The sequence below is a fragment of the Diceros bicornis genome, chromosome 13 (genome assembly GCF_020826845.1).
Source record: "Diceros bicornis minor isolate mBicDic1 chromosome 13, mDicBic1.mat.cur, whole genome shotgun sequence".
NCBI classification, from domain to species: Eukaryota; Metazoa; Chordata; class Mammalia; order Perissodactyla; family Rhinocerotidae; genus Diceros; species Diceros bicornis.
This window is the reverse complement of record NC_080752.1, coordinates 10,280,111-10,305,613: the sequence shown is the minus strand read 5'-3', so window position 1 is coordinate 10,305,613 and position 25,503 is coordinate 10,280,111. Positions and strand designations below refer to the sequence as shown.

The 25,503-nt window shown below is 39.0% G+C and overlaps 1 protein-coding gene across 1 annotated transcript in view; it reads right to left on the bottom strand.

Moving 5' to 3' along the window:
* Positions 1–9,729: 9,729 nt before the first annotated feature.
* CMPK1 (cytidine/uridine monophosphate kinase 1) overlaps positions 9,730–25,503 on the bottom strand; it is a 32,929-nt gene continuing 17,155 nt past the window's right edge. Inside the window, exons 2-6 of the mRNA XM_058552350.1 lie at positions 18,076–18,222; positions 14,626–14,778; positions 13,273–13,349; positions 12,930–13,026; positions 9,730–11,768 (exon numbers count right to left, since the gene is read on the bottom strand). Coding sequence (XP_058408333.1) covers positions 11,727–11,768; positions 12,930–13,026; positions 13,273–13,349; positions 14,626–14,778; positions 18,076–18,222 — 516 coding nt within the window. The 3' untranslated portion in view covers positions 9,730–11,726. The remainder of the gene's footprint in view (positions 11,769–12,929; positions 13,027–13,272; positions 13,350–14,625; positions 14,779–18,075; positions 18,223–25,503) is intronic.

Here is a 25,503-nt window from a genome sequence, read left to right as displayed (position 1 = left end):
CCGCGTCCCACATACAGCAACTAGAAGGATGTGCAGCTATGACATACAACTATCTACTGGGGCTTTGGGGGAAAAAAATAAATAAAAATTAAAAAAAAAACAAAGAGCTCAATATGTGCCCCCAAAATGAATAAAAAAATGGTCCACACTCAGGTACAATATCCTGACATTTTTGAACACAGGGATAAAGAGAAGATCTAAAAGCTTTCAGAGAGGAGAAAAATGAAAATAAAGAGAAAAAGGTCACAAAGGAATGATAATCAGAATGACTTCAGGATTCTCAGGGCAACACTGGATGCTGGAAGTCAGTGGAGAAATGCTTTGAAGTGCTGAGAGAACATAGTTTTCAATCTGGAATTCTACATAGGCTGCACCTTCAATTATAGGGAGATAAGGAAGACATACAGAGACATATAAGGAGTCAGAATACTTCGTCTATGCAGCCTTCCTTAGGTGGTTACTTGGAGGGTAGGCTCCAGACAAACATGGAAATAAACCACGAAAGAAGAAAACATGAGTTTCAGAAGAGTGGACCCCACACAGCACGCTGAGAGGAAGTCAGGGTGACATGTCCAGCAGGCTTGGACACTAGCACCAGACTGCAGCAGGAGAATAGAGGGCCTTGGAATGAGGTTTCTGAGGAGAGAAGGAGACTGGATGAAAGAGAGACTGGAGAAACATGAGGGAAAGATAAAGGCAGTTAGGAACTTGAGGAAAAGAAAAAGTGATGTAATAAAGTAACCACCAGCTCTGCAGTGAATGATACTAACATGGTTACACGAAAAACACAGTTTATCAGTTTCTAAGTTTTCAGATGCATCTATAAACAAAGCATGAAGGATTTGATTGTCCAGCTGGTGGCAGAAGAGGAGGTCAGAGATTCGAAGCAGGAGGAAGATTCTGTCTGCCTTTGTTGTCTGGAAAATGGAGGGGCACATGGAAACGACCTGAGTCCAGCCTCTGGCGCCAAGTGCCTCATGACCGACGGTCAGCAAGGAAACAGAAGCCTTAGTCCTACAACTGCAAGGAGCTGACTTCTGCCAACAGTGTGGATGAGCTTGGACGTGGATTCTTTCCTGAGCCTCCAGATGAGAGCCCAGAGCAGCTGGTATCTTTGTTTCAGCTTTGTGATACTGTGAGCAGAGAAGCCAGACTTCTGACCTACACAACTGTGAGGTAACATGTGGGTGTTGTTTAAAGTTGCCAAGTTTGCGATGCTTTGTTATGCAATAGAAAACTAATACACCTGGCATGCCCTTTCCCTCCCTGTCTTCTCCCAAACTCTTATTTTGTTTATGCCATAAGAGGTGTTTTGGCCTAGTGGTTAAGCTCTCAGACTGCAGACAGACAGACGTGAGTTAGAATTTTCCTCTATGAGGATTAGCAGTCACGAACACAGTACCTTTGATAAACGGAGCTGTAATTTTTGCTCTTATTCGTTCTGAGTCTGTCAGCTCTCACTCGCTCTGTGCACATTTCCCTGACCCCCTGCCTCGCTCCGCTGGAAAGTCCATCACACCCTCCCCTGAACTTTGTACTTGCGGCACTATTGCGTGCCACATGCTGTACTGGGTAAACGCCCTCACCAGACTGTTAGCTTGTTGAAGGGCAGAAATCTTGTCTGTTCAGAGCCTGCCACAACCCCTGTCAGGAAGAAGGAGCTCTGAGAATGTTTATGGAGAAGGAACATGGAGGAAATTTCTAGAATTCTGAGCCAGCCAGTGAGGAAGACTACTCAGGGAGGGGTGAGTTCTCTGTTACTAGGGTAGCTACCTGTCAGGGATGCTGAAAGGGATTGACTTCATGACGTCTTGGGTCTTTCTACACTAGCTTGTGTTCTGACGCCAGGATTTGTTTCATAAAACCACAAACAAAGCCGGGAGGCAGGTGCTGGAGGGTGACAGACCTCTCCAGCTGGGGTTAGTGGGGCAGGTAGAGTCAGGTGTTGAGCTGGGCATTAACTCATTCATTCAATCGTTTTAACATGCGTCGTTAACTTTGGCAGTCCTGCTCTGGGAGATGCCGTTTCAGACTTTGAAAAATAGGTGAGATTTTGACAGCTGCTCCTGGGGAGAAGCTTTTGGCAGAGGGCACATTATGATAAAAACCTGACAGATCCTGGGGCCGGCCTGGTGGCGTAGTGGTTGAGTTCGCACGCTCCGCTTCGCCAGCCTGGGGTTCGCAGGTTTGGATCCCGGGCACAGACCTAAGCACCACTTATCAAGCCATGCTGTGGCAGGCGTCCCACATATGAAATAGAGGAAGATGGGCACGGATGTTAGCGCAGGGCCAATCTTCCTCAGCAAAAAGAGGAGGACTGACAATGGATGTTAGGTCAGGGCTAATCTTCCTCACCAGAAAAAAGAAAAGGAAAAAAAAACCCTGACATCCAGTCCTTCCAGGAGCAGTCTCAGGACTGAGCAGGGGGCACTGAAGTATGCATTCAGCTAGGAGGGAGGAGAGATGGGGAATTGTGGTGTTTCAGTGGTTTGGGAGAGGGAGTAGGTGCAAATGAGTACAGTGGATCCGAAGGTTGGGGTTGGGAGCGAGGAGCCTCCCAGCTCTGTGCAGGCATCCGGAACAGGAAGGTGCAGGCTTCTGGCTGCAGAAACAATTGACCGGCTGTCAAAACCAGGGAAAGGTGGAAGCAGGATGGATCCTGGGCGCCCCTCGGTGGCCAGACTGAATAACTACACCAGACACCACTGAGGCACAGCCAATGCCCAGCTGATTGAGTGCTTTTCTTACTCCGAGGAACGGAGGGGACCCTCTCACTCACCCAGGAGGACCACTCGTTGCAATAAAAATGATTTGGGGCCGGCCGGGTGGCGCAAGTGGTTAAGTGCGCGCGCTCCGCTGCAGTGGCCCGGGGTTCGCCGGTTCGGATCCCAGGTGCACACTCATGCACCGCTTGTCAAGCCATGCTATGGCGGCGTCCCATACAGAGTGGAGGAAGATGGGCATGGATGTTAGCCCAGGGCCAATATTCCTCAGCAAAAAAAGAGGAGGATTGGCAGATGTTAGCACAGGGCTGATCTTCCTCACACACACAAAAAAATAAATAAATAAAAATAAAAATGATTTGTGTGAATGTATCTGTGACTGGGGTTATGTCTGTCTGATGGTGTGCCAAGTGGGTAGGGGTATACATGTATATGACTGTATACATGTGCATTTGTAAGTGTCTGAGAGTGTGCACTGGTGCCGGTGACTGGGCACATGTGTGCGGGTTGTGTGTGCATGTATGTACTAGGTGCTAGTATGCAAGCATGCATTTGTGAGCACTGGTGCCAGAATGTGCATCTGTATGTTTGTATGTATGTGTATCTGTCTGTATGATTGTGTCTGAGTGCATGTGTGTTAAGGAAACTTTTTGGGCCTTGGCTTTCTTTTCTGTTACACATTGAAATAGTTAAGCTACATAATCTTATTGTTTGTTTAAAGTTTGCTCTTGGATGCAGGCCTGTTCCAGAATAACTAGCAGATGCAAAAAGCATCCATTATGTATTTTTGCAATTAGCCGAAAACCCAGAAACTTTTCTTAAATAACAGACACAATTCTGTGGGTTGCTTATTGCTGGGAACCACCTCCTCTCCCCGGCTCGCCTGAGCCGGCCCTGGGCCCAGCCCCAACCCAGGCCAAGCCAGGGAGGGTTTGCAAACTGTCCCTAGTGAGATGGAAAAACCATTAAAGGTTCAGAATAGAACTCAAGGGACAGCTTACAGTGAGGAGGCGGGGAGGAGTGGAGCAGCCTCCAAAATCCGAGAAGCCTTTGTCAAACTGACTCATCCAGCGTAGCAGTTACCCTGCATTCTAGCCTGGACTCAGCTAAACAGACACAGGATAAATGCACATTCTTTTACCTGTCTGTAGAATTTGTCCATCCTATTTCCCCACATTATCTTTGCATCCTCCTATCTCCATTGTTTGGTATATGGACCCTCACCCCTCCAGCTACACGCATCTCCCCCAGCCCTCACTCATCCTGCCATCCTTTTGCTGGTGCTGTTTCTCTCTCCTGGAATACACTGTTCAATACCAACAGGCACCTCCTAACCGCCAGCAAGCTTTGTTGAGTACGTATCCCAGATACTGGGGAGGGTACCCGGGAGGTAGAAACAGAAGGCTAGGGAAATTTCTCAGTATTTGGGTTCTTACGGGAAGGCACAGATTCTCATGATGTTCCTTAGCCTTTCCTCCCCGCTTCTGCGGACAGGGAACCGTTTTGTGTCCTGGGTTTCAAGAGGGCCCAGAGAATGTGGCTGGGGTTCCAGGTGGACTTCAGACTTAGATAGCTACCACTTGAACAGGATGGTCCGCGAACCACAGAATCTCAGGGCTAGAAGACTCTAAAACATCCTGCTGAGTAAGCATCCAGGCTCTGCTTGCACACCTCAAGTGACGGGGAACTCATCATGTCCTTAAGCAGCCCAACTCACCGTTAGATGGCTCTGACTTTAAAAGGTCTCTCTCATGTTGCTTCCATTGCCCTAGCTCTGCCCTCAAGCCCACTTTGAACACATCTACTCCATCTCCCTTCAGAAGTCTGGAGATAGTGACCGAGGCCCCCTGGGCTTTCCTCACCTTTTAAGACAGTGGCAGCTGCTAAGTGAGATGAAAGTAGACCTACACGTCAAGTTGGTATCCATCTGACAACTTCTTTAGTGGGAGAACATTTGTGATCTTCTCACAGTACTTCTCCCCCTCATGCCATGAGCTTCAGGGATGGCAGACTAGGCAACTGTGTGATTTATGAGCTTTCAGTAAGGTTATCATCAGTTTGTCAATCCATCAAGCGCTAAATACCTCTTCTATGTTAGGTACTGTGGATACAAAGGCCAAGAAGAGTTGGTCCCTTGCCCACAAAGATGCAAGGCTGGGAGTTTCCAACAGTATTAGCTGTGGTCACTATGTCTAGTACAGTGGTTCTCAAAGTATCAATATCAGCATCACCTGGGAACTTTATAAGAAACACAAATTCTTGGACCACAACCCCAGATCTAGTAAACCGAAATTCTGGGGGGTGGGCTCAGGAATATGGGTTTAACAAAGCCTCCAAATGATTCTGATACACTCAAAAGTTTGAGAACCACCAGTCTAGATTCACCTGGGGAGACTTTAAAATTAAATTAGAATTTCTGGGGGTGGGGCCTGAGGCATTGGTTTAAAAGACATTCAATAAATGCTCGGCACGCTGAATCAATCCTGTTCAATAGTAGTGGCTCTGAAGCAGCACAAGATACTACTTTGTCTCTCCAAGTCCTTGTTAGGAATGGTGGCGGTAAAGCATGTTGGTGTTGAGGAATGAGAGCTGGGAGAAAGGAGAGCTGGGTTCGAAGCCTAGTTCTACTTCTAACTATCCAGAGGGGTTTGAAAGTACACTTTCCTTCTTTCAATAAACAATAAAATGCATTAATGATGTATAAATAATAAAATGTATTAAGAATCTACTCTGTGCCAGGTCAGTAAGAAAATAGAGAAATACAACGAAGATTGTTGTATTTCAATCTTACACAGATTTTACAAATTACAGAGATTTTAGGTTGAGAGTTGGGAGACCTCTTTCCCAAAGACTCCACTGATCGAGAACTATAATGCATAACTTAGAGGAGAAAGCAGGCTGAAAGCATCTCACTTCATTCTTCCCCAACTGAATAAATACAATCAGTGAAAGTGCTGAGGATGTGCTGTAGTCTTACAAGGCTTCAAGTAAAAATTTATACTAAATTTATACTAAAATTTATACTAAATATGCTAAATTCAGATCTGTAACATGAACCAGCAACTGTCAAGTCTTCATAAAGGAGAGATTTTCTATGTCATAACACAGTAACAATGACACAGAGGTACATACAACAGGTCAAAAATCTATCAACTGATTGACCTATGGGTGAGTGGGTAAGATTGTCGCCAAAACATTGTTTTCTGGTCCCCTTTCCTTGTTTTCCTTCTGAGATAGTCACACTTTAAATCCTTCTACAGGTTGTGTGCTAAAAGTAGAGGGAGGCTGATCAGACTGAAAATCCATCTCCCCTCCCATCCCCAGTAGTTTAAGGTTATCAGCTTCCAGTGTTCAGGGGGAATGAAAATAGAATCCTAAGGAGATGGTAAGCAATTGAGATCCAAAGTTCAGTGATGCACTGAACTTGTAGCTACAGCTACAGGCAAAAATAATTTTTCTTTTCCGTTTATTTTTTCAACAAATATTTATTGAGTGCTTACTATGTGCAGGCACTGAGAAACAGAGATGAAGGAGACACAACATTTTTGCTCTCCTGGCACTTATAATCTAGCAGGGGAGATCAATAATAAGTAAACAAAGTACCTTCACAAACTACACATATGGGCAAAAGAGAAAATAACACTCATAGGCTAGTGACTGAGGAACCATCGTGGGGTATTAAGAGGTCACACTTCAAAATTGGGCTTCATAACAGGTAGGCAGCATGGGCAACTGGAAAGACAAGAGGCAGATCCGGTAAGGCCTAGACGTCTGGGTTCCAGTTCCAGACTCACAACCATCTAGCTGTAAAGATTGTGCGGCAATTGACTTGGACTCCTTGGGCCTCAGTTTAATCAGCCATGAAACAGGAAAATCACCATCCAAACCTGCCTCATTGAGAAAACAAAGTAAGACCACAGAGGTAAAAAAGTGTGCCAGCATTGAAAGCACTATACAGAAACACAATACGGTTAAGAAACCACTAGACCTAAGCTTAACTAGTGAGCTTGCTGAGGGCAGGGGCTGTGTATTACTGATTGTTGTATCCCTAATAAATCTGTCTCAAACATATTTTGAGTGAATGGCCAGCCAATTTTTGTAATGTCATCATTTAGTCTCTATTGTCATTTCCTGGTCTGGTGACTGACACATTGCCTAAGGAAGATGCAGATTTCCTGTAACAAACTCTCTGATCTCAGTCACAAACGCTAGCACCTCTGAAATTTGGCGTGCTAACATGCCCAGTTAGCTCAGTTAAGATGGCAGATCCTTGTGTGAATGTGATTACAGACTACAATAATGCCTCCTACATGCATCTAGCTATTATTTCAGCAATTGGCCATAATGAGTGTATCGTCATATAAAACAAAGATTTAACTGATGACTATAAACAGCTACTTTCTTAAGTCAAATACACAAGCTAAATTCAGAAATATCCATAAAATTACTCAAACCACAAATTAAGGATAAATGAAGATAGATGGTATTAAGGGAGTCACATTCCTGAAACCCATTTTTATCAAAAAAATACTCATGGAGAGGAGTGGGAATGTGGTCTACGATCAAGAAGACTTTGGACAGATTAACAAATGGTGTTTAATGGGAGTGACTACAGGTAGAATAAGTAAGCTCCTACAAGAGCCATCATGCAGGAAGTAGAACTGGACTTCTCTATACAAATCGTTTTACTCTCCCTACTCTCATCCCATCCCATCCCCTACATTTCTGGATCTTCGATCAGCACACAGTAGCAGCAGCCTCAGGTCCAGGAGTTACCTTCTTTCCCTAAACAGCAGTTACCCATACCTAAATAAAGGCCCTAAGCAGAGGAAGGAATACAGATACAGTCTCTGCTCGATCATGTTTGATACTGGATGAGACATGGATGTTCTGACACTGTATTTGACATCAGGGGAACTGGATGAGCTGTTTTAACTTGGTTGTTTTGATGTGGGAATATTCTGACCCAATCTAAAAGTCAGCCATTAAACTTGAGCATTTTCCCCCCAACTAATGTAAATAATGTGTCCATCCTGACTACTATTCCAATTGAGGACAGGATAACGGTAGTGCCTATTGTGCACATTACCTAGTCATTGAAAAGAAAAAAGGCTTACATTTTGTCAAGGCCATTTTGATGCAGCCTTCTCACGATCATAGATACTTTGGCCAAGTTCTGGCAGCTGCTTTACAGCCACTTGTGAAAATGCTTCTTTATAAAACTAATAAACAACCTAGGGTGAGCCATGCACAACAGCTTTGTGCTTTTAGATTGTCTTTCCCTCTGGCTCTGGAAGCCCTTGGAGCCAGGTGGCTGTGAGAGGGCTAGCTCCACCCAGATTCCTCAAAGGGGTGCAAGGGTTTACAAACTAGCAAGGAAACTTACCCAATTCAGGAGTTTTCTTGGAAGTCCATCCTGAGTCCACTGTATCCATTTTTTTCCCTTAATTTCATAGAAGCAGCTACTGAGAGTATATTTCTTCCAGGAAGGCTTCTCAAGGGTAGTATATGAGCGTTCCAAAAGCTCATATACATGGCTTTTTCTTTGAATTTTACTTTCTCTTTTTAATGTGGTTACTCAACCAAATGAGAAGACATCTGCTCTTTATATGGTACGCTGCTTACTTGCTTGAGCCCAGTGGGTAGAAGACAGTTCTTGCAGCCTGTTTGGATGATCTCCCATTAGGCTGGGATGTAGTAACCGACCTCTACAGATGCTTTTCCTCTGGCTGGTTAGAGCTCAGAGGCCAGTGTTAGGAAGTTGCATAAATTTACTTCAAAATATATCATAAATAAAAAATAATTTTCTGTGGCTGAAAGAACCTCACCTGGAGAAATGTTGATTTATTACCCTTGTCTCCCTAAGTAGTACAAAATAATTAAGCCCTCTTCTCTTATGCCTGGGTCTTAGGAGGACAAAGTCATGAAAGAAAAGCCTCTTTGAAGAAAAAGGACCCAAGAGAAGCAGGTTAGCTCTAGTGAATGGCGACAGCAGGGATCCCATCAAAGTCTCAGCCCTGGCGATAGCCTGCAGCTGGTATGGCTGACACAGGGTACAGGGTGGTAGCCAGAAATTCAACTTAGTCCTTCAGCCCTCCTCAGGACAGGAAAGATGGTGACCTGCAGAACTCTACTTAGGCCCAGAATTAACACCACAATCACAGCAACCACACCCATTCAAAGGAAAGCAGACCTGGATCCAAGAGTCAGGGATGAGGAAATAAAGGGATAGGTGATTAGGACCATTTTTACCTTTGTCCTTTGGTACACAATAAATGAACTTCCTCTCTTTCATTAAAAAAAAAATTAAGGAGTACTTAATTTAGCTGAAGTGTGCAGGTAGGCTAGGGAGAACTGCAATAGGCTACATGAGAACAACTGAAGGTAGCCCACAGAAGACCTCTGAAGGTCTATCCACCAGTGTTAGTTTTAGGAAGGAAACTCTAGAAAGGCAGAGAACGTGTTTTTAGCACTACGGTTTGTGCAATTAGTATGTGTTTGAAGATGAAGGACCAAACTTCCAGGGAAAAGATGCTGACCTCGTCTGGCCAATATTTTCAGCCACTATTATCTCCAGGGACCACTGGAATGTCAGGCAACCACTTAAATTACATGGACAAAGCCACAAGCCCACAAAAAACCCAGCATCCTGAGACATAGTGCCTGCTGCCCTCAAAGAGACAAGCAATTGATGCTGCAGGCCAGTAGTAAAATAGGCTACTTGTGCCTCAATCCAGATTACTTCTTGAAGGAATGGGATAAAGTCATGCTTTCTGCTTAATTCAAGACGCACAAACATAATACACAGAGCAGAAAATTCTCCTGGATCTTGAACTCTGCTTTTGCCGTGTAAGGACTCACATGTTAAATATGATACTTCTTAATCTTCAATATGCTTGAGAGAACAGAACTCTGAAGCAGCAAACAGCAAAGGCCACAGCACAAAATTTATTGAGATTATTTACTAAATAATTCATACACATCCAACATCACTGAATGGAAATAATGTTAGTTAATTTTATTAAAAATAGCAAGGCTTCCACTGGGGTCTTTCAAGAAAGACAAAAACTTCTTGGTGACTGTATCTTTAACAAATGGAATGACCAAACTAGTGAAGTCAGATGTATCTCAATCAACTCCTAAACTCAGTATTGCCAACATGTTTTCCTACTTAAGCAAACAAAAAGCAAAGCCTCACAATTTAGTAATTACTATGTTTCTTGGTTTTTGTTCTCAAATGCCACAAAAAGATATTTGATGAAATGAGGCAAACCAAATCTAAATATGAATATTTAGATCCCCATCTAACTGATTTCTTCATTTATGTGAGTAGGAATGCTTTCAAAATCTTAGTCTTGACTCTTGCTTCACACTACAGCTGTTTGATTAAACTACCACTAAAATCCCTCTGTATTGGCTGGACTGAATCACTAGATAAGAATTCATTACAGTCTCTTCCAAGAAACCAAGATAATCTCAGTACAAATTTTGGTGGCTAATATGTTACAGTACTTATGGATACTTTGTTTTCTAATGGCAAGTATCTTGAAAATATGTCATTAATAAATGAATTTCATCACACCCATAGAAATAAACAAATCTATTACAATACAAGAACATCCATAAATTGTCCTCACTATTCTCAATGACTTTAAATATAAAATCAATTTAATTATACAAAGTCAAATTTCCTTGCCCAATTTAACCCTGTATACCAAACTGTATAAGTGGTGAAAATGAGAAACATTTTAATAAATCTCCTATTAAGAACCTTGAATACCACCTTGCATTAGAGATGGCAGAAAAAGATTAGAAAGGAGAAAACAAATTTCTCAGAGACTTTTAAAGGAAGAAGATTTAAGAGAAAATTCCTTTGGACTTTATAGCCTTTTAGTTATTCTGTACCTTTCAAAGCTTCAACACGATGCCAAATAAAAAATATTCTGAATAAAAGTAGCCAGGAAGGGAATCAAACATTTATAAGATATATTTATTATTTTTCTGACCAAAGTGCAATGATTTTTAAATCTTCTTAAACAAATAACTATGAAAAAAAGTATTCAAGAAAATAAAATACAAATGGGAAATTTAACCATTAGATTTCTTCTACTTTATACTAACCCTGTATTTAGTCTAGAAAACAAACAAAAAAACTTGGAAGTGTTACTAAAACACTAACTGAATCATTTTACCATAAATTTAAGTACATGCATTTCAAAATTCCACTGCTAGGAATTTTGTTAAGATCAGTTTAATCATTAATAACACTATATAATAGAGCATAAGGAACACATGTCATTAGATGTGATCCTTGCCCCTTATCCTCAGAATTTATGTCAGAATAAAGCTGACAATTCTGCCAGGCTCTGAACCCCCAGTGCCCCTCCCTGGAAGCAAAGACTATGCCCTGTCACACAACTTCGTACAAGTTGTAGTAAAACAAAGCCTATGTTTTCTTACCTTTCTATAGAAATGGTCAGTTATTTTATAAATACTAAAACACTTCTAGGAATTCATTTTATGAGTTTGTTTACCAAACTCATTATGCAAGAACTGACTACACAAAGAGTTTCTTTGGAATTTGGTCCACAAATTCACATAACAGGTTGGAAATTTAAAACCTGCAGGAAGAGGAAGTAGGGAATCCCTAATCCTAATATGTTGTAATTACTAATTACACACACACTGAAAAGTTTTGCTCACAGAAGGCACAAACTATAAAAGGGATATTTTTTTCGGATAAAACAAAGAACTCGCTAATACCCTTCTTTGTTTTGTGAGCACCATAGCTAAGATGAAGTTAGACCCAAATTTACTGTCTACTCTGGTGACCAAAAAAAAAGAAAATTGAAGCTAAAAAATTTAATTTGTCTTAATACATACTTTCCAGCCATTAATTGAGATGTAATTATGAAAGATTAAAATTGCCTTAAAAAGAGGTTGTAATAGCAGCTATCAAAGCAATATTCAAGCATGATTTCAAGGACGCTTTCAGGCTTAGAGTTAGCCTTCTTTGTCAAAAATCTTCACAACTTCATCAAAAACCTGTCAAGGAAAAAGAGAATAATAATAATTTAAAAAGCAGATACTGTTAAAACTCCATATAGCTGAGCTCTTGTTAAAAGGTCAATTTTATATTAACTTTCAAAATGGATCATTAAAAAAAACACATTATAATTTCTTAGTTTCATCTATTTTACTTTAAGACAGTAGTATATCACAACTAATACATATAAAATTTGAACATGTTGCATTCAATTTTTTTAGTGTTTTTAGGACAAAACAAACTTCTTGATAGGCTACCAATAACTTGATAAAATGTAAACTGAAGTGGCTTATCTTCCTAGTTCTGATTCTAAAACACTATGTTTTCTGATGCATAACCTTACCTCTATAGGAATTGGCAATGGATAAAAAAACAAAAGTGACTATATGATAAAAAAGAAAGGTCCAGGGCCGGCCTCGTGGCTTAGCGGTTAAGTGCGCGCGCTCCGCTGCTGGCGGCCCGGGTTCGGATCCCGGGCGCACACCGACGCACTGCTTCTCCGGCCATGCTGGGGCCGCGTCCCACATGCAGCGGCTGGAAGGCTGTGCAGCTATGACATACAACTATCTACTGGGGCTTTGGGGGAAAAAAATAAATAAATAAAAATTAAAAAAAAAAAAGGTCCAGAAGAAGATTCAGGGAATTAGGGGGAAAAAAAGGTGAATTAAGAGACACTAGAAATAGTCGCTGGGCACTGAGGGCTTGCAAACAACAGCTTAGAGACCACTGACGCATGAAGGAAGAGAGAAGTGCTGAGCCGTGGAAACCCTGCCCCTCTGGAGCTATGTGCTCTGGGAGGGAAGAGATGAAAGCAGCCGGGGCTCTTCAGCTAGATGACTGGCCATTCACGTTACAGATTTTAAAAAAATGATCATGGGCCAAATAACAGTTCTCAAAATGCCAATTTTCCAGTGCTTGAGAAAAGAGGTTTGGAATTAATAAACCACCCATCCACTTCTTATGAAGAACAAGTCTGAAGTTGTAAAACCCATTTTAGACTCTACTCAAAAAGGAGACAAAGCCTAATTTTTCATTCAGTCTCCAGCGTCTAGAAAAGCAAACTTATCTGTCATAGTATTTCTTTTTCTCCTGCTTACCTCCACTAAAAAAATCACATTTTTATACCTGACTTTTTGTTAAGGCAGGCCAGAGCTACTCACTTCATCAACAGATTTAGAAGCATCTATTTTCTTGACCTTCCCCATTTCTTCATATAAGTCAATAATTGGCTTTGTTGACTGAAGATAGGTTTGAATTCTGCAAAAGAAGCAAATATTACAAGGTTCTAAGTACCCATCGTTTTCCCTGGGTTATAGGATAGCTCAGAGGAAAACACTGGATCTGCCCAACTGACTCCCTTATTTATCTTCTTCTGAAACAAGCCATTTTACATATCGACACATGACATTTTCTTTTTCTGGACCACAATGAGGCAAGTATTTCATCTGTTACTTAAGTTCCAAATTGAGACTGAGGTGGCCATGTATGAAAACTGCAAAGTACCTCTTTTCCAAGCTCTCTCTGTTGTCATCACTCCTACCACTACTCTTTCCCCTCTCAAGACATCGTTCAATACAGATCTAAAAAGAGAAATAAATAAAAAGTTATTAAAAAAAAGGAAGATCTGAATTTGCCATTCTTTTACCCTGAAAAGAGAATAAAGTTTGAGATTACAAAAAAACCCTGCATTAAATCCAATGTGTCTAATTCATTAATCAACATGCAAAGTCTTTTCAAATTTAAACATGTGGTTCAATTTATATAAACTAGGTTAAATAAGTACAGAGCACAATAAGAATTCATTCATGACTCAGTTTTTCCTGTGTATTTTTTTTCAAACCGCAATAAAAAGAAGATCTGTATGTGTACGGTTCCATCTAGAATGTATTATTAACTTATTAGGTATGAATTACATGCCTCAAACTTTGTTCCATTTTTGCATACTTTTCAATAATTCCATAAATATCCAAATATTTAAGAGTCAACATATTTGCATTTGAATAAAGTATCCCTTGTTAATCGTGAATAAACATTCCTTAGTTATAAAGCTGCGGTAACATTCTAAAGTTAACTTTGAAGAATAAGTGAAAACATATTTTTAGGGGTTGGAAGAAGAGAGCTACATCTTAAAACAACTGAAAGGCTGCAGCAAGTCTCTCTACCAGAGGCACATGTGCAATTCAACCCAAGAACAGCCCACCTCCTTCAAGGCAGAACTTCAGATTGTTATTCTTTCAGGCTGTTGGCATTAATTTAATGAAGTTTACATTACAGCTGTCAAACAGAGTCAGGCCTTTTAATTAAATGATTCCGAGAAATTCATTTAGTTACGCAAAGGTATGTCTGGGTATATTATTAGAAATGCCAGAAAGAAAAAGAACGCTTTCCTGCTTTTCTCAAGATCATTTCATTCTTAGAAGACAAATCAGGCTATCTTTATGGTTCTTTAAAATAGAAAGCTTTCCCAACCTCCCAGAAATGTGTGTTTCTTTTCCAGTAAACAACATCCTAAGGCAAGATACTCTCTGATAATAGTACAGATCTAGGAAGTAATAGTGCAGCTTCATTACCTAACATTATTGTACAAGTCAACTCTTACTTAAAAACAAAACAAACAAGACAAATTCTTGTTATTTTGAAAATAAAACAAATTTTAGGTCCCAAGGTTGCTGATGCCAAATAGTTTTTAACACTCCAAGAGCAAGACCATCCTTTTTTCCTATTCAATTTACCAATTCAAAAAAATACTGCTGCCAGTATAAAATGTAAATATAAGTAAAAAGTCACTTTATTTTTCTCTAACAGCTGACCATCAGTTGCTTAAAGCCCATGTGGGCAGGTGAAAATTTTCCTTACCTCATTATTACAGTCAAAAAATAGGACGAAAGATACATCCGCCTTCCCATCCATGGTCTTGTTCCAACCTTGAAGGTTGTCTTGATTTCTCGGAAATCCATCAATCAAGAATTTATTCTTCTGAGCATTGGCAGCCATTGTCCGATCCATCTCCTAAAGGGAAAGGAAGATTTAGGTTCAAAACTACACTAACAAAATGTAGTTTCTTAAGCACAGTGGTGGATATACGGGTGTTTGTTGTATTATTATTCTTTAAATCATAAGCAAAGAGTGGAGGGTGCATAGAAAAAAAAGGACAGAGGAAATGATCCAAAGTATTAACATGGTTGCTTCAAGCTGGTGGAGTTATGGGTTATGTACCCCTCCCCCATTTTAACACATACACACAATTTTTTTCTGTAGTTTCTAAAATTTTCCATAGTAAGCATATATTACTTTCACATATATATTCACAAAGTTATAAACAGCAAAAAGAGAAAAATAAGCATTAACCAATATCTTTGCTCCACCCTCTAGAAACCCTATCTTGCCTTCCCTTTCCTCTTCCCAAGTCATTCTGCTGTGGTAGGAAGTATGCTGCTCCTGCAGGTACTCAGATTCTCTGCAATAATTCAAGGCCAACAGCAAAAAGCTTTAGATAAAGAGATTGCTAGCATTAATTATTAGTGTAGGAGTCAATATTCTTTTTTTTTTAACTGAAGCTAATTAATCCTGAATGCCACTGGCTACCCCAAAACACAGCTAGCAAAGGAAAGAATATATTCAGATAGATAGTAAGAGTAGTACATTTCACCATCCTCTTCCAAAGTCTGAATTTAGGTAGAATGTGGGAATATGTGAATGGAGGGTGCATATCTCTAATCTCCAAATCCTCACCATTACCAACCACCATGGCATAAGCACAGATGCGTGACTGACAAATTCCAGAGGAGCCTCTATTCCAAAGCAATCGACATCCAGTCCCCTCAGTGCTCAAACTGTTTCCTAGTTTCCTGAGAAGAACAATGGCTATCAGGACCCCTGATTCCTTTATCTGAGGGTTGGCTTTATCCCAGTATCTAGCTTCTCCAATATTCACAAAACTTTCACAGAATGGTTTTGGGCCCCTGCTATAGCATTTCTACCCCAATTATGGTAGTGGAAGATATCTGAAGAGGTACATCAATAGTCTACTCATTCAATATACATTTATTAGAGGTCTACTATCAGGGACCATAAAGAGCAAGGTCATGGCCCCTGGGGGCCTCACAGTCCAGTGGGTAACAAATATGTGTATAAATGTGCTAAGTTCTAGGATGAAATATGAAAGGATGCTATGATAAACAAAGAAGTAAGCACAAACTACCTAGGAAAACTGCCAGAGAAAGCTTTACCAAAGAGGTGCAGCAGAGCTGAATCCTGAATAATGATAAAGCAGGCAGACAGGGATCAAGGTACCCCAGATGGGGTAAACTGGATGTATAAAGGCTCAGAAATGAGAAAGCATAACAGTTTTGATGAATCTGAAGTAAGCTGGTACAGCCAAATCTTAGGATGTGTGTAGAGAGTGGTGGGAGCTATGACTAGAAAGTATGTAAGGGCAAGATTAATGAAGGAATTGTTATGTATGCCACACTAAGGATTTGGTTTTTATTCTGGAAGCAACACAGGACCACTGAGGAATTTTAAGCAGAAGAATATGCTCATATCACCTTTTAGAAAAAAATCACCCTGACTATACCAAGAAGGATGAATTAGAAGGGGACAAGGATGGATTAAAGGCAAAAAGACTAACGAGGAGGTTCTAGTGATGGTCCAGGTAGGAAAAAAAGAGGACCTGAACTAGGGTGATAGCGGTAATAGAGAAAAAACACTCAATAAAACAAGATTAAGAGAAAGATAATTGGAAGGATCCACTCACTGAATGGATTTGGGAAAGTGAGGGAGAGGTGGAAAATATAGGATGGCTCCCAGATTTCTGGCTCGGGCAGCTGGGTAGATGGTAGAACCATTAACCAGGACAGGAAACAAAGGGCAATCACATTTTAGATAATACATTCAGCCTCTGACATGTTGACTCTGACACTTGTGAGACATTCAGATGGATGCCTAGTAGTTGGTTAGAAATATAGGTCTGGAGTTCAGAAAAAGGATTTGTGCTAGAGCTATAGATTTTGGCATCATTAGCATAGTGAAAGCCTTGGGCGTGGCTAAAACCATCCAGCAAGAAATATATAAAATGAGACGAGAACCAAGGATGAAACCCTGAGAAGTGTCATGGTTTAGGAAACTTGCAGACAAAGAGCTATCAAAGAAGACTTAAGAAATAGCAGTCATTGAAGCAGGAAGATAAAAGAAATGGTATCACAGAGAACAAAGGAGGAATGAGTTTCAAAAAGACAGTGAGAGTTAAACGCTACAAGAAAAATGACTAAAAATATCCCCCATATTTGATAGAGAAGATCATTGGTAGCATCAGTAAGAATACTCTCAATGAAGATGGAAATAGAACCTGACGGTAAAGCGTTGAAGAGTGAGTAGAAAGTGAAAAAGCAAAAAATGTAGACTACTCTTTCACAATGCTTATCTGTGAAGTGGAGAAAGGGCATTAAATCCAGAGAATAAGGAGAGAGGATTTATTTACTCTGGAATGGAAGCAGGTTACTCCAATTTCTGAGATAAGAGGTAAGAATGTGTGTGAATGAGCCATTCTTCATCCTCAAGTTTCTCTGGTTCTATCAGGTGCTCATATATCTTTTTTCCATCAGGCTTCAACTATTTCTTGCTGTTCCCACTCTTGTATTTCTCCTCCAGTGTTTCTTGTAGTAGGTCAAAATACCTGTTAATGACCACGGTCTTGGCAATCTGTAGTGGAGAGTTATCATGAAATGCAAGGTATCTGTTTTTTAGATGGGACATATTTTAGTTTGATAACTGTTAGTCTTAGCATTTCACACTGAAGATGGTGATGCACACACCAGAAAAGGAGACTTTAAAACTGAAAGAATGGCAACAATGAGAGAATCCCAAGAAGGAGGGAGGAAGGAAAAAAGGAAAGGAAGAAAGGTAGGAAAGGAGGGAGGGAGGAAGGAAGCAGGTTCACAAGAAAACAGAAAAGGGAAAGGAGGAAGGGGAGAAAGAAAGGGAAAAGTGGGAGGAGAAAAGGAAAAAGAAGAAATAGAAATGGAAAAGAGATTGATTGTCTGCCTGCTGGGAAGGGTCAAGTGCACACATATGGATGTTAAGTTGAGCTGTAGCTGATCCTGGACCAAGGCAGGAATGCTTGCTACTGTCTAATTTCTTCCCAGGTCAAAGTGGAATTTCCAGTTCTGCCATTCTCAAACACCATGACCACCTTCCACAAGCAAGAAATTCTAATATACTCTGATTTTTTTCATTACTCAAAGGAAAGGTAGATTTAATTTCTCGTTTTCTTGCTGGTTTAAATTGGTTGGCATTCACAGTCCTTACCCTTTTTAATAAACTGATGGTTATTTCAACTGGCACAATCTTTCCATCTTTAATATACTTTTCAATTAGTTCACCATACTGTGAATCTGGGTTCTTCCTTTCATCACGAAGAAGTTCTCCTGCAGAAAGGTGCGTGTAGCCATACTTCTGAAAGAAACAACACATAGGAAAAAAAATCAGAATACATTCAACCCAGTGGAAGGACTATTGGTTTTTTCCTTCATGTTAATTTCTAGATTATAATTTTTCTACAGTAAATAAGCTTTGTTTGTATATTAAATAAATAATAAAGGAAAACTTAAGAGAGATTTCATACATATTTTTCATTCATATTTTTTGCTTAAAAAATATCCTTAATCTAGATAGGGCATGGTAGCTATAATGTTCACAAACCATGAAATCATTCCAAAATCTATCTAACTATTCAAGGCATTAACATTTCATGTTATTAATAATGTTCAAAGACATGCCTAACAAAAATCTATATAATTCAAGGCAAAAAAAAAAAAAATCTTATCACTGTTGGCTGTACTCACCTTCTATAAAATCTCTGCTTCCCTTCCTTAAACTCAACACATTTAAGTTGAACTCATCAGCTAATTTACACAAATTGAACTCATCAGCTAATTTACACAAACCCCATTCTTCCGTTTTGTTTCAGTAAACAGCTCAGTCCTACCTCCTCCACGAAATTAGCTCTCCCAACCCCTCTGGAGAGTGATCACATAACCAAATAGTGTCTTAGGGTATCACTGTCTCTCCACCTAGACCAGAATCTTCCTTATCACTCTCAAAAGTCCATTTCCTACTTCCCTAGTTGCAACTAGAGAGGTCTCATCTGTAAAATGGGAATACAGATACCTATTTTATAAGTTAGTGGTGATGATTACATGAGATAATGTATATAAATTGCCTACCAGAAAGACTGACACATAGCAGAGGAAAAAAGCCACCAAATTACCGTCCTTGTCATCATGAAGACACTTATCTTAAATAATCTGGAAGCATTTTTATATTATATGTATATACCATTTTTATGTTATAATATATGTATGTGTGTACATATGTATTCACTTTAATGGTTTTGATAAAAAGACCAATCAAGGGGCTTAAGTGAGATAATAGATATGAATATCCTATGAAAGGTCAATAGTATAGTATTAGTATGATTGTGATGATCATTATTAAGGACTTACAAATGATGTATTAGGTCAGGGTACAGGGTAATAGTTGAGCTAAGTCATATAAGATGCTATGGTGTTCTACCATTTCCCCATGGTTGGAATGAGAAAACAAAACAGATCTAACAGACAATTCTGAATACTGAAAAGCTTCTTCCTCCACATGAACTTGCATGTTCCCTTTTATTATGTCAAAAGAACTATAAAATCTATTTTAAAAATGTTTTTACTCTCAAATATCAGGACACCCAAGAACTATATTCAATGTTCAGTTACAACAATCATCTTATTCCAAATTCCTAAGACTCTCTAAATGGGTTTTTATCTTATCCATAGTAAGTGTACAATAAATATTTGATAACTTAAATTTTATCTTTAATTTCAAATTTAAGATTTGAGGCAGCCCACTCTCCCACCTCCTGTTTAAAGTACAGTGTTTCAACTGCATATTTTACAAAAACTAACTCTTTCAATTACCCAGGCTATGGTGAGTTTTCTCTTTTTTCAGATTGCAGAACCCATACATTCTTTATCCTTGTTCTATTTCCAAAAATGCTGGCTAAACTTGTTCTTGCTTATTAAAGTAAGCTAACAGTAAGGCAGTCAGCAAAGCAAAACAAACTCTAAATAGTTTATTTGCTGACTAAAATTGGGTATAAAGTTTGATGAGAATAAACAAAAACCATAGTATCATTCGTGTCTCTTTCTTAGTCACATAGTCCCTTCCGTCAGAAGAAATGATCAAAAGTGTATTTAGTTGTTGTAATAGGCTTTTAAAAAAGACTCCCATCGTTTAAAGAAAATGAAAATAAATACAAAAGTGTTTAATTATTTAAGTTATTATTTTAAAATTATTTCCACACCATTTTTAAATGCCTACTTTGATCACCAAGTATAAGCAAACTTTTGAAAGACGGGTGTAGGAAAGACTTTATAAAAGATGAGGTGTGACCTACTTTCTCATTTACTATGTACAATTTTCAAACAGCATTTTGCAACTACCGTCCACAAAATTTTATAGCAACTTCATTTCCCACTGCTTACTTTGGCTCCTGCTTGAAGTCTGTGCTTGCTGGATGCTCTCATCTGGTCTAGAGATTATAGCATGTGGTAACAGCGAATAAACGCAGCGACAAACAGTACTAAACAATGGCAAATGCTCAGTGAAACACCAACAATACAGATTGCTCTGTACAGACTGCCTCTGCTGTATGAACAACATAAACATCTAGAAGCACAGCTAGTAATTTAGAAATTAGTACACACACTGTTTGTTTCCTGACATTGGAGAGCTCAAATTTGCAAGCTTTCTATTGCATTAAAATGGGTTTTGGCATCTCCCTTTTTTTAAAAGAGAAACTGGTAGTAAATTGTAGAAGTATACAAATGATACTTTAAAAAATAATTACACAGTTTGTCAAAGAGAGAAAACAATCTTATCTGCAAAGTCCAAGGAAACAAGGAATTTAAATAAATATAACCATGTCAAACCTATACATGTGTCTATTTCTCACCACATCCCATTTTTTAAAATCCTCTATTTACCAGTTACTTTTTTATACTATATTTTTCTTAAGGATTTTGCCGAAGCTTTCCTCTTACCACAGAGTTTCTGCAACAAAAAAGCAACTATCACTTACACACTAGTTATTATGGTATTTTAATAATAGCTAGACTTTACATAGCATGTTTTCAAAGCATTCTGCTGTCATTAAGTAGTTACTGATGCCAATTTTGAGGAAAGGAAGAATGGATATTTCCCAGGCTTAACCAAAACTTTTTCACATTCTCTGAAATTTCCTAGCAATTAAAACCTAGTGGGTTACTAACTACAGTCTTAAGAGCAACACTCAAAACCACAGCAGGTTATAAATACTATAAACTATAATAACTACAATTACAAGCTGCTATTCAACTAAAAATAGTAGTTTTCTAGTGACAAACGTATAAACTCAATACATTTAGAGTAACTGTCTAAAGTTTTTACTTTCATTTTCTCCTTTAAGAAGCTGAAAAACAACTCAGCAACTTTTATAAAACACACACTAAGATTTGGAGAGAGAAAAAAGCACCACGTTCTCAACAAGTAAAGAATGGCACTCTATTTATTTTACTACAACTAGGCAAATGTTGACAATTTTATAGTATCAAATCTCAAATCATCTTGATCAGCTTCTCTCACTCACTTCTTAGCAATTGTCTTTCCTTCCTTCTAAATTTAGGTAATGTGGTTCTATGTGAACAAAATAATCAAAAACAAAACAACAACAACAGAGTTCAAGGTACAAATGATGCATAAATGGCAAGTCCTCAAAGCCAAGAAGAGATCCAGATGCCAGTCACTTTCTCCTGTTAGTGCAGCAATTGAAAGTGCCATTGGACTGCTACTGAGCCTTGCATTACATAGAGGGAACATAGCAGAGATACTAGATACAAATGTATTTTTAAAGCAACCGAGTGAGTTAAAACTATTGGGTGACCTTTAATTTTTATTTATTTATTTTTTCCCCCCAAAGCCCCAGTAGATAGTTGTATGTCATAGTTGCACATCCTTCTAGTTGCTGTATGTGGGACGCGGCCTCAGCACGGCCGGAGAAGCGGTGTGTGGGTGCGCGCCCAGGATCCGAACCCCGGGCCGCCAGCAGCAGAGCGCTCGCACTTAACTGCTAAGCCACCGGGCCGGCCCTGGGTGACCTTTAAATAGCTGACACATCTATGAATCATTTAAGACTATGTTCACTTTGCATTCCCTATAAGATCAGTGAACCTTAAAATCTAAATTCTATTTATGTACTGTCAACAATGCACCTTCAGCAGAACACCTGGAAATGCTGCAGGGACTATCTGGAGCCACCCAGACTCACCAGTCTGGTACTTGTTGCAGACAATAGCTTTAGAGCCTACAGCATCCCAGCAACACTTCATGTAAGCCTTTCATTTATTTCAAAGGCATTTCCAATAGAACTTTTTCCAATTACTCTAAATGAGATGTCTGATAATGACTTGCCAGAAACAATATCTGCCAGTCTTGGGGAACTTACTTTTCTTTGACTGTAGGAACTGCTACACAGTGCCCAGATACTTAAAACTGGTCAACTGTTTAGGGTTCCTTCCAGATTCACCCACAAAGGGTTAGAAAAAGAATTTTTCCTATGATCACCATTAAAGAAAGATTATCTATCCAGGGGGAGAAAAGCTGAGTGTAATACTTGACTTAAATTGCTAGCGGATTTCCAATCTCATTTTTAGTCTGCCCTCATTGTATTTCCAAATGTGTGCACTGCATTTGACCATGCCTATTTAATTGCAAATCGACATATTAACTATAAACTATGGAAATTATAAACCAAGCTAAATCTTTTCTTAAGCAAGAAGCTTTAGCAGACAGACTCCAAATTAACATGAAGCATACTTCTTTCTCTAATTAAAGAGTGATATTTTAAAAGCTTACATCCTGCAAAGAAGAAAAAAGGAGGGATATAATCCATTCAACTGCAGACAATTATAGCACTATTTCATTTTCCTAGATGTTTTACTCTTCATGTAAAAAAATTTTAATTCAGGCAATACTTGGAACTTATTTTAAATCCATAAATATTTATTGAGTGTCTACAAAGTGCCAGGAAACATGCTGATTCAGGGGCGGTAAATAGGTTATATTCACAAAGGATGCAATAGCGACTTGAGCCCTACTATTAATTAATAAAGGCAATTCTTCATATTTGCACAACTTTTCCTACGGAATTCAGTCTCTACCAGTACTGTCTGCTTGGGGAAGAAGGTGATTCTTCAGAGGCAGTGGCAAGAAGACAAAACAATAAAGAAAACTTAAAGAAAGGGTGAGTTAGAAGCCACTAAACAGACCATTTCCTCATTTGTGTAAGCCCGGATATCCCTCTAACACTCTGCAGAAGGCTTCTCAGATAAATTGAGGATTTTGGTATATGATTTACATACCAAATGGCCCCTACAGCAACTGTGAATTAGAATTATCACACTCCAATTTCATTCTGGTTGGTCATTTCCAGTATTTTTATTTTTTAATCCAACTCAGCCATTCTGAATCAATCTGCATTCCCTATACTAGAAGGGGATGGAAAATGGTCAAAGATGAAGACCAGGCACAGAAACCTCCAGGGATTCCAGGAGCTCAGAGGCAATAATTGGAAAACTGCCAACGTTAATGGATAGTCACAGAGGTCTTGTTAATCTTAGGAAACACTCATCTGATCTTGTTAATTAAATGATCAATTGTTATAGTCACTGCTGAGCCTACAAGCTACAGACTCATATCGCTACAACCCAAATATTGTTGCAGGTGGTCTAAGAGCCTAGAATTCAGTTAATTCAGTTCCTGTGAGAACACTCGGAGGACATACATCAAACCACTCAGATGAAGCCCTAGCCTCTCCTATTTTACCTTATGAAAGAGAGGTTTCTTAAACACTAAGCAGGCCCAACTGTATTTGTTTCTTATTTTAAAAATGTAAATAACATTAAAATGAGAATATCATTTACCCAGGGAATACCAAAAGTAAGAAAGTCACCCTAAGAGACACAACTACTTGAGAATGCAATTTGTAAAGAGACTCATCACAAAATAACCACAACATTTTAACAGCTCAGTTTCTCTTTAAGAACTACAATTTATCTGGATTCACGAATCAACACTTGAGAAAAATATGCAAAGGATACCAAACTCTGAATTCAATAATATCTGTAAACATAACATTTGAGCATCTGCAAAATTATCAAACTAATGGAGAAATGCATTTAGAGAGATCACAAGAAAATAAGAACCTTGCATGAAGTCATATACTCAGAACACTGAACTAGAAGTTAAGATATAAGATTTTATAACCAAACTCTGTCACAAGCCAGTGTGACTCTGGGAAATTTATTTAAGCTTTCTTAGATCTCGGTTTCCTCACTTGTAAAATAGAAATAATATCTATACTACACTACACTATCAGACACAGCAAAATCTCATTATTAGCTATTACAGCCAGAACCATCTCCTGAAGAACATACTCCTAAAAACGTGGTCTATGCTACTAGATTCAAGACCTGCTACGAGAGCACTTAGACAAGTCAGGGAGAAGTTTGACAAACTCATCCAGGTTCTTCCTGGAGCAATGTCTGAAATAATCAGCGGCTAAACTACAAATTACATACCAATAAAGGCAAAGAACTACCAAACTGGCTCAACAGCAAATGAAGCGTATACAAGAAAGGAGCAAAGTCAAAGAATAACTATAGAACAAGTAGAGCATGAGACATGAAAATCCAATTCACTATGCAAATAGCCTCAAACAGAGAGGCTCCAAAAGTTAGCATCACAGATGTATTTGAGTACATTAAAAAATTTATGTACGGCCAGCTTAGTGGCATAGTGGTTAGGTTCATGCGCTCCGCTTCAGCAGCCCGGGCTTCGGCGGCCCAGGCTTTGCGGGTTCAGATCCCAGGCGCGGACCTATGCACTGCTCCTTAAGCTATGCTGCAGCAGCGTCCCATATATGAAATAGAAGAAGATGGGCATAGATGTTAGCTCAGTGACAATCTTCCTCAAGCAAAAAGAGGAGGATTGGCAGCAGATGTTAGCTCAGGGCCAATCTTCCTCACACACACACAAAGAAATTATGAGAACCAACAAGAATTTATCTTGCTTACTAGCTTCTTATAAACAAACAGATCAATAGCTTTCCAATCAACTAGCAATGACTAATTAGAAAATATTCATTTTAAAAGATTCTATTCAAGTCAATTATACCCCAATTTAAAAAATTCATTTAAAACAGCAATAAAAACTTAAATTTATGGATAAACCTAAAACTAATGTGTAAAAATTGTATAGAGGAACTGGAAACACTTAAAACCAATATCATAAAAAGAAGAAATTCTGTGTTCCTGGAGAGAAAGATTAAATACTGTAAATATTTAAATTTTCCACAAATTAATCTATAAATTTATTGCAACCTCAATCAAAATTCGACTGGGATTAATTTTTTTAAATGAAACTTGATGAGTTGATTCTCCAGTATATCAAAAAGAGTAAACATGAGAGAATAGCCAAAATTGAAAATCTTATTAACAACTACAAATGGGAACTTGTCCTACCAGGTAGCATAAAATATTATAAAGCTGGAACAATTAAAACAGTGTAATATTGCTATAAAAATAGACAAAGAGAACAATGAAACTCGAGGCCAGAAACAGACCCAAGTATAAATAGGAATTCAATAAGTGA